General features: G+C 38.8%; 1 protein-coding gene across 1 annotated transcript in view; it reads right to left on the reverse strand.

The window, feature by feature from the left end:
* LOC136866822 (GTPase-activating Rap/Ran-GAP domain-like protein 3) overlaps positions 1-8,047 on the reverse strand; it is a 451,356-nt gene extending 443,309 nt beyond the window's left edge. The window contains exon 1 of the mRNA XM_067143927.2: positions 7,890-8,047. Coding sequence (XP_067000028.2) covers positions 7,890-8,047 — 158 coding nt within the window. The remainder of the gene's footprint in view (positions 1-7,889) is intronic.
* Between the last annotated feature and the right edge of the window lie 2,840 nt (positions 8,048-10,887).

Here is a 10,887-nt window from a genome sequence, read left to right on the forward strand (position 1 = left end):
TTTCCTTTCAAATACAACTTACATGGTTTCTTGGTACAAAGCCAAAGTCCATTCTGCGAGTCCTTTTAATTTCGAAACTTGTGATCGGCTTTCACTGTTAAATACTTCCTCTATGGACTCATCATCAAATCCATGTTCTCCGTGGCAAGCACACCAAACACGAAAAGACAGCCACAATAGTATGCATTTTCTGTAGGTCTGCATCACGTGACATGAACTTATCCATAAGATTATCGACAGATCTCATGGATGACAACAGTGAAACCAACGAAGAGAAGATTCAAGTGGCTCAAAAGGAATTAATAATAATAATAATAATAATAATAATAATAATAATAATAATAATAATAATGCTACTTGCTTTAGTCCCACTAACTACTTTTACGGTTTTCGGAGACGCCGAGGTGCCGGAATTTTGTCCCGCAGGAGTTCTTTAACGTGCCAGTAAATCTACCGACACGAGGCTGTCATATTTGAGCACCTTCAAATATCACTGGTCTGAGCCAGGATCGAACCTGCCAAGTTGGGTCAGAAGGCCAGCGCCTCAACCGTCTGAGCCACTCAGCCCGGCTCAAAAGGAATTAACCTGGTACTCATTTCTGGAGTGGGCTGAATGAACCCCAACCCGTGTGCTTCTCCAGAAGTATAAGTCCCGCTTCTAATTGTTTCGACTTCATGACGGGGAATCGAACCCACATCTATCCAGGTGAACCTCGGCTGTGCATCCTTAGTAGCACCTAATAAGAACGGGGCTGTTTACTCGTATCGATTCAGTACACGTGCCGGGCTGATCGTGGTGGCTATTATATTTAGTGAAAGAAATTCCTAATTGCTACAAGCTCTGTACTTGCTTTGAGGGCATCAATGAACGATGAACGGCGGGAAATCATACAAATAAAATTACATGCGCAACTACGTCGATTAAAATCTGTCTCTTGGTAGCGTCATTAATTTAAATAACGGATATTGGAAAAAATAGCTCCCTCACGCTTCACTTATTAGTCTTGCATGAGGGTGTTGAACCATCTCTAATTAATGAGACCTTCCAAAATGACAGCACCAGTCTTTTCAAATGTCACTTCTAGCTATCATCTCTCCATCCACAACTTCTATAGATACAGCTTCCCTCATTAGGAAATACATTTAGTTGAAATGTGATTGATTGGCAATCTGTGTTTCTTCCTTTTTGGCATTTATATTCCATTTCCTTTCTTCGTATAAGTGTTGTTAAGTCATTAATAGGGCCCGGATTCTTGCTTGTAGGTAACAAAGAATACAAAATGACGGCGAATTGTTGTTCTGATATGGTTATACCCGTGTTTCATTTTACATACATTAACATATTCTCAGTATCATTACGCATTTTTACATATTATGTGAAGAATGTAACTTTTTTATATATATCTAGGTAATTATTTTTAAAAATAAAAGTTGTGTTAGCTCGTTTAATTTTCAGATTAACCGTCGAATTTCATGACGTATAGGCTATATTTCAATTGGTAAAGTTGGCTTTAAAATTCCTTTAAAATTGGAATTCCTAACTTTTTGTCTGCGAAGTACAGTAGGTCCGAGTGCCTCAACTGCATACAACAGAACTAATCCTTTCTCAATGTCTGGGGTGGCTCGGTACCTTTCATTGGTCAGAGTTTCTACCAAACTCCATGCAGCATGGAATCGAAATCCAGGTTATTCAAGCTCTCTACCTGTTTGGAAGATAATTAGTGATGAACAAGAAGAGCCCCCGGAAGATATTCTACCCAGCTAGTTTTATTTTTTAAAATATGCACGGGTGACTTCCTGCGATGTTGAACGGTTCTTCTCGGCCTACAAGAGAATGTTATCGGATCAGCGCCAAATCATCACAATGGAAAACATGGAGAAGTACTTGGTGACACACTGCGCATCACGATATAAAGAAAGTTACTCTACTATTTGTGTTACTTAATAAGGGTTTAAAAACAGTCTGTATTAACTAATTTAGTAACATTTATTTGTTTCATTTTCATGGCATATAATCCACAGCCTGTTTCCAGTCATCCGACCGGGTTAGGAATGGAATGAATTGAAGCCCCTATCTAGCCGCGAGGATAGGAATTGTGCCGGCTGCCGAAGCCTGTCGCACTGCTCTGGGGCAATGATTAATGAATGATAGATGAAATGAAATGAAATGATATTGGAGAGTGTTGCTGGAATGAAATATGACAGGGAAAACCGGAGTACCCGGAGAAAAACCTGTCCCGCCTCCGCTTTGTCCAGCAAAAATCTCACATGGAGTGACCGGAATTTGAACCACGGTATCCAGCGGTGGGAGGCCGACGCGCTGCCGTTTGAATCACGGAGGCTCCATTTTCATGGCATATAGGCAATAGAAAATCAGCTACATCAATACTTTTCGTAATATACTCCACGATTGACAGTGCATAATATTATTTTTAAATATTGGACGTACAGTATTTTTATTATGCCTTCAGTTTGATTAATTAATACAGTACTGTCAACATTAGAAGAGAGTAGACAATATATATTATCTAAACCAGGGCCTCTCAGGGTGCATGCGCTTGGTGCATGCACTGTGCAAAAGACGAATTCGCTTGATTGACCAGAGTGCAGACCCCTATTTCTCGATTTGGAGCAATAGCGTGGTCTCTCTCTTTCCCCACGCCTGTCTCGCTCGCTCCCCCTGTCTCCCTCTTCCTCACTTGCTGCGTAGCGCTGCAACTCCGAGCCGAATTAAGCCCAGTTGAGCCGAGCTTAGCCGAGCTTAGCCGAGTAGCCCAGAGACGAAGCGTTGGTCCGAGCCGTGCCGAGCGGAAGCGATGCACATTGCACGGAGCTCTTGCGCCTCGATTTGCACGTGTGAGACTTTGGACGTTTGAGAGGCCCTGATCTAAAGCAACAACGATAACGTTGTCATAAAATATGGAGATACTTAAAACAATTTTATTGTCTCAGATCATAAGTGTCCGCATGTTGCCATTTCTTGATGGATGCAGTATTTTTGTATCCGTCTCTTAGCGCAGGCCACAGCAAAATGTAGCTTCCACCGAAGTTCCCAGTCTCATCCATGGCTGTGACAATATGGAAGCTGCTGGGGTATGGGTGGTGCTGAGTAATGACATTTGGGGCACAACTAGTGTCTGGGTGTTATGAAAGGTGTTGCTCATAGGATCAGTCGTGCTGCATTGGCACCTTCTGGTCCAGTGAGGAAAGCAATGGCAAACTACTTCACTCCTCATCTTGCCTAGTACGCCTCATTTGGGCTCTGCCATTGGTTTTTGCAGTTTCCCTATAACTGCATAGCCTTTGGTGGTGCTATTTGAGGATCCAACCAGCCTCTGGGCTGATGACTTAACAGACAGATCATAAATGTTTTTGCTAGTGACTTTACATCGCACCGAAAGAAATAGGTCTTATGGCGACGATGGGATAGGAAAGGGCTAGGAGTTGGAAGAAAGCGGCCGTGGCCTTAATTAAGGTACAGCCCAAGCATTTCCCTGGTGTGAAAATAGGAAACAAAGGAAAATCATCTTCAAGGCTGTCGACAGTGGGATTCGAACGCACTATCTTCCGGATGCAAGCTCATAGTTGCGGGCCCCTAACCGCACGGCTAACTCGTCCGGTATCTCATATCATAACCGTAAGTCATAATAAAAAGAATATTCGAACATTGTTGTAAATTTAGAGCATTAATACTATTACAAATTTTAATAATATTAGGTCTACATATTTAATTACATATTTATGAATGTTATATATTTAATTACACATTTCTCTAATATTAACACATTTTTGTACATATTTCTCACTTTCATAATACATAAAATTCGGGCCCCAGTCATTTATAAATTTGTATTAATTTCCTGGAACCCTGAGATCACCTGTAATTTCGGGCAGTTTAATGAAAGAAGACCATTATTTCCTTTATTTAATCAATTTCCAGACGCTCATTAGACTGAATTATTTCACGTACTCCAGAACAATTCTGAATAAACAATAAGAATTTCCGTGGTGAATTCATTTGTTCTAAGTGAGCTGGATACTACTACTACTACTACTACTACTACTAATAATAATAATAATAATAATAATAATAATAATAATTGAGGAGAGTTAATTTTCGTAAGCTAATAACTGCATGTAAAGTGGTTTCGAGATATTTATTTTTTGTAGACACGTAAATGGTATGAGTTCTTTTCAAATTGCTTCTAGATTTGAGAAGTCTATTGAGGAAACTTTCATAATTCTTCTAAAACACCACATTAATAGGCCTCAACTCTCATGTTATCGCATTTAATTATGGCTCAGGTCTCTGATGAATATAATAACGTAGCATATCGTCGCTGCCGGGACAAAACCTCCTATGTGAAATATTTTAGCTTGGAACTTTGGCCCGTAAGGTTCTGTCATCTAAGGTGCAATATTGTGTGAGTATTGTCAAGGCATTCTCGCTCTTCATAATGTACGTGCTGCGGGTCAGTATATCTCCAAAAATATTATCACATAGGAGGTTTTGTCCCGGCAACGACGAACCTCAAAGTCAGTAACTGTATGGGAAATATTTTAAGTTTTCTATCTAAATCAGGAAGGTATAAGTTGTTAAGATCATTTAAATGAGTTACCGTATTTCAAATGTTCAGTTGCGTTCTATAAATGTTGCCACTACTGTATTTACAGCCCTCAGATGATGTCAACGATGATGTGAACAATGAATTCTGCTACCTGACGGTTCAAATGGTGAACTGGTATTATCTGGACGTTCTGAGAGGAAATTTCAGGAGATAAAGACAAAACTCGTGGATAAACTACTCCTGGTGCCTTCAACATGACAACATGCCAACTCACGCATCACAGTTGATTCGTGAATATTTGACGAAAAGCGAAGACATCTGTGCTTGCGCCTACTCACTTGGCCAAGCGTCCGGCTCCTTGGTTAAATGGCCAGTACAGTGACCCTCGGTTCAGAGGGCTCCGGGTTCGATTCTCAGCATGATCGGGAATTTGAATCCTAAATGGTTAAATCCTTCGCTCAGGGACTGGGTATCCGAGCTGTTTTCTTCATCCCTGCAACCCATATGCCACACATAACACTATCCTCCAACACAATAACATGCAATTTCCCGTATACGGCAGATGTGGTCCGTCGCCTGAAGGCCAGCAATAACCACACACGATTATTATTATTATTATTATTATTATTATTATTATTATTATTATTATTATTATTATTATTATTATTAGGGCTGCCAGCTATAGGGTTCGAACCCATTATCTTCCGAATGTAAGCTGACAGATACGTGACCCAAAACCATGCAGCCACTCACTCTGTTTTAAAGGTTTTCCCTATGCAAATAATTCTAACCTTTAACAATGAATACAGATCATTTGTCACTCTTAACACACTTTTGAATACGGAAATAATGGGAAGCGGGTTGAGCATTTTCTCATGGAGTATGAAGCTTTAATGATCAGTGCAAAATGTCCGGTATGATACCGTTAGTAAATGCCTTTAAGTATCTAAATGTTCATGGTATGAGTTATACAGATCAATCTGGGGAATTTATAGATGTTATCCACTGCAAATTGTTTTGAGAAACCAAAATTACAAATATGTTCAGTGATCGATCAGAATGTATTCATATTGGTTGATCTGACTGTACTGCTACCTAACGGCGAAACGAAACTCTATTGAATGGTTTATAAAGCTGAGAATGCGGAATGCACTATCAGAGATATTTACTTAAAATTTCAGGTATTAGTACATGGAGTGTCAAGTTCTTATTGTAGTGCCTCAAAAACTTACAACCTTGACAGAGATCAAATTAGTGCTATTTGGCGTCAATACGTCGGACACTCCACATCCAATCCAACAATATTTTCTTCTTTCAGGTTTCACATTTAACTCAGATTCATTGCTTTACAGAATTTCTTTATTTATATTGTGGAACTCTTCCTTTATCCCCGAGTAAGTTATTGCTATATATTTATACCTGAGAATGTATACTTAGGAGTTGATTAGAAAAGGAATAATTTATAAAATTAGGTGAGTACAATCATGTTTAGACAGAATTTACTCGTCGTACACCAGACAAGAAAAAATAATGTACACTCTGTCTTATATGTGCCGGAATATATCGTTTAGTTTCACAGTATGTATTATAGTGGTGAAATTCTTGGAAGATAAACCGTACATGAAAGCGAGTCTGACGTGAGATGCTCTTTGTGAACTGAAGAAGTAGGTGGGATTCTGGAGTGGTTGAAACCAACTGATAATGGAAAACTTGTAGCCAGTGTGGGTTGAGAGTTGCGGCTTTGCATTTGTTTGTTAACGAGTGCAGGTAAGGATTGTACTTATCAACAAAAGACGAGGAACACAGTATTTTCAATAGAAAACAGATGCAGGCGGCTTAAGTACAAATAATTTGGAGACATACAAATATCATCAAAACTACAGTAGAGGAAGATGAAAGCATTAAAGCAGGAAAGGGTGGAGAGTGATCGCCGTGCAAGCTATGCAATAGTCCAAGAATATTGTACGCTTTTGAGAAGAAAGCTCTCTTTTCGGCACTCTTGTAGACTTTCCCTCGATAGCAACATGATCAAAGACTGGTTGAACCTTAGGCTCAACAGTTTCTTAAGAGGGACAGTTTTATAGCAACGCCATGTTAGCAATTCCACAAAAGTGCATTAAATATTTTAAGAACAATATGCTGGTTAATGGCCCTAATTTTATTCTTATAATCATTTCTCGATAGGTATGAGGGAGGTTCCAACGAATTCCTAATACTTCTCCAGGCAGCCCTTCCCGTATAACTCTTATAAAAACAACGCAAGCGAGCTCTAGTTCTTCTAGATTCAAGACTTTCCCAATTAATGGTATTCCTCCTATTCCCGGTTACGAAACGCATCGCTCTTATTTGAAATTTTTCTAGGGAATTTATTAATCCCACCCTGTATGGAACCCAGCATGCAGATCCACATTCGAGAATCAGTCTTACCAAGCATTTATTTGCTTTACTTTTTGGCACCAGAATTAGCTTTCTTGAGATTCCGCATAATAAAATGTAACGATTTCCAGGATTTCTTAACTAATTTTCCACTTACTCTGACCAGTTTAAGTCTTTTCTAATAGTAACACCTAAGTACTTACACTGTCAACTTCAACAACACTCCCCTCCAAGTTCCTAATCCTTCTTTCCTGTCATTTTCTTTTTTGAAACACAATTTCTTGCTTTTTCCGCTGTGGATTTTCATTCGATCTTCAAGAGCGTATAATACTACTACTAGTTCTATCCAATTTTAATGTTAACCAGCTTTCAAAACAGGGGAATTAAAAAAAAAAAGAATCAGAGACTGACAACAAACAGGTGAAAGTCGACTCAGTGGATTGACTCTTTTGAACATTCACAGAGACATAATTGCATAACCTACAGATCTCTTGAATCTATTTTCTAAGAAGCCTCGAAAGTTGGATATCAGATTGGGAATATACCATTCTTCGCAAACCTATCCACCTTGATCACATTGTTCTTATTCTTTATTTTAATGCAAGATTTTGTAATGAACCGGAACTTCAATCCGAATAACAATATAATTCACTTTTATCAGTGTCCGTATAGTGACACTCCTGCATGGGCGCAACACAGACGCACAAGCACCTTCAGTATGTTCCATCATCATTTTGTAATTACAACACTCCCAACCCCCCCCCCCCCCCATATCGGTCGATCCTGGTTACGCTACTGCATCAAAAGTAGTAGTAGTGGTAGCTATGTCACAACTTGCTGAGATGACACTCACTTCTAAAAGAATAACAACAATTATATAACATAAAAACAAGAAGAGATACGGCTTGTGAAATGAATGTGCGATATGTAAAACTAGTTACTCACGCATAGGATGATGAAGCTCGCCGTCGTTGCAGAAGACTGGGGTCCAATGCGGGTGGCAGAAGGGCAGCCAGTCGATCCACACAAACGGATCTTGAACGATCACGCGGGGCCGCAGGTTCCCGGTAGCGTTCACCACGCAGTCTTGCCATTAACTTCATGGTTAGCATAAGCCGAACTTATGTACGGCAGAAGACATGGCACTTCACACAGACACCAAACTACGATCAGTTAATTTCACTTAGCACTTCACATCGCACCTAATAGCGGCATAATCATATTAACCGTAGTAATCTGTGAAATATTCATCTTCGTTTCGTTAGTGACAATAATATATTTCTTTGAAAAAAGTAAACTATAGCAGAATTCACTTGAGATTTAGTCACAAAATTTCTTATTAAGTATTGTTCACGAATTTGATATTCTTCTTCTGAATTTTACATGGTTCATCGCCGTCTGATATCGTTAAAACACTAAAGGCTGCAAACAGTTGATATCCACTAGTTAAATTTTTTTAGTCGCAATCTTTGTTCGTCGTAAGGGAAGGAACTTAGGTCGACTGCAAAAGAGGAGAGTTGATATTAGATTAAAACGCTTGCATTTTGACTCAAATGTTAATAAATCGAATTAATATCAGTTTTGTTTAAAAATAAATAAATGAATTTGTTAGCATTTTTGTTTATTTAGTAAATGGTCTTGTTCTCACTGTTTGTACATTTTATTAAAGGAATCTGTTGCTAATCGGGTACAGCGGATTGTTATTACATTAATAAAATTTGCAAAAAAAGAAGTTTATTATGTTTCCCCTAAAATTAGTAACGAGAGAGGTTTTTCATATCTATTTAAATTAATGAAACATAATTGTACGATTTATGTTAATGGTTAGCTACGAGATTACCTATTTTCTTTTAGAAATATTTAATCTTTAAAGTTAGTTATATTTGGCCGGAAACAACGCGGAGAACGTTGGAGAAAAAAATAATTCGATATCTCTCGTTGTTGAAATTTTATCAGCTCCTGAAGTTAATCAGATCGCTTCGCGGGCGAATTCAAATGGGCTATGCGAGGCGGTGTTGCAATATCTGCACGTGACGTAAAACCGGCTTGAAAACCATGGCAAAAAAATCAGAGTCAATCATAAATACAACGTGGGCTTAATCGGTGTGACAGTAGCGTACTTGCTAAGGCGTGAATCTATCAGCATGGAGGTCCATGTTCAAATCCCTCCGCTGGTGACGTTTTTTCTTCGATTGATGCTTTCAAGCCGGTCTTAAGCTACGTGCAGGTTTAACAGCACCGCCTCGCAAAGTCCATGTGAATTCGCCCGCGAAGCCATCTGATTGGTTAACTTTAGCAGCTGATATAACAAGGACGCGAGATATCTAATTACTTTTTTCCGAATTATTTGTCGGTATGACCAATCCTCTAACGTTCATATACCCGATTCACGTTCTTTCCGACTACGCTGTATACATAATATAACGTAAATTCAATGGCCGATATTCACACACTCATCACAATATCTCCAGAACCAAAGCCAATGTTTCGGAATGACAGGTCGTTGGCTGCTACATACTATTTTGTTTTTTGCCACTTGGTTTCGTTCATATATTTTTACTGTGAATTTTTCTGTATTATAGCATGCAGACAATACCTAAAGTAGTAGCAGTTCTTAATTCTGCTTCTTGTTTGTTTTAATGATTAAAATGTGAAGTATTGTACAAGTTTGATGTCGCAAAGATAATCAATTTTTTTTTTTTTGCTAGGGGCTTTACGTCGCACCGACACAGATAGGTCTTATGGCGACGATGGGATAGGAAAGGCCTAGGAATTGGAAGGAAGCGGTCGTGGCCTTAATTAAGGTACAGCCCCAGCATTTGCCTGGTGTGAAAATGGGAAACCACGGAAAACCATCTTCAGGGCTGCCGATAGTGGGATTCGAACCTACTATCTCCCGGATGCAAGCTCACAGCCGCGCGCCTCTACGCGCACGGCCAACTCGCCCGGTAATCAATTATTTAAGCACACCTTTGGAATGTGTATTTATTCACGGGGTAAGGGTTTTTAACATTTGGTGGTGAGCGTAGTTGTCCTTTTTTGTATCGTGGTTTTTCACAGAGATCATAAGAAACAGTGAAAATGTTTTTCCCCATATATGAAAATATTCACGTAATAGTTATCCCTCCGTATAAGGTTGGCCTCAGGAAAGTCAACTGGCCCTAAAACTCGCCCGAATCCTCAAACTGCTATCCCTATAAAAATTAGAAAGAGAATAATAATAAAAATAAGAAGAAGAAGAAGAAGAAGAAGAAGAACTAAGGAACTTTGCGATGACTGTTTCCGAAAATTACCGACTTATTTACTGCTGAAATTACCTGGAACTTAAATGGGATCATCGGTATTTTAAACACTACCCAGAGGTTCTAAACCCCAAACATGTTCCCCATCACTCTTCGTATTTTTCTTCTTCTCAGAAGTTATATTGCCGTTCTAGAACTACTGCTTTAGAACTTTAATAGTGGCTAAACTACTGTGGATGTGAAATGAAACCGAAGTAATTAGTGTTGCATGTACCACATGTTAGTTTATATCGTACCTCACAAAAAATGAACTCTCCCTTCCGATGCAACGTGCATACACTGAGACGAGAAGTAAGTCTTTTTGTGAGTTGGCGCTCTGAACTGTTGTGTGTTATGTATTCACCATGTTCATGAAAAAGGAACAGCGATATTATTATTATTATTATTATTATTATTATTATTATTATTATTATTATTATTATTATTATTGGCTAATTATTGTCTATGTTAATAAAATTATAGCTTTGTGCATTTATTTCCAGAATGGTTATTTACTTTGAGTAGGATATATGAATGACCTTATAAAGCAAGGGTTTATTTTTTTATAGGCTATATGTAGGTGGGGACAGTCGAATACATCCCCGAATCCTCTGCCTGTCATAAGAGACAATTAAAATGAGACCCCTCAATGTTTCTCAGCT

Source organism: Anabrus simplex, chromosome 3 (assembly GCF_040414725.1).
Source record: "Anabrus simplex isolate iqAnaSimp1 chromosome 3, ASM4041472v1, whole genome shotgun sequence".
Classification (NCBI taxonomy): domain Eukaryota; kingdom Metazoa; phylum Arthropoda; class Insecta; order Orthoptera; family Tettigoniidae; genus Anabrus; species Anabrus simplex.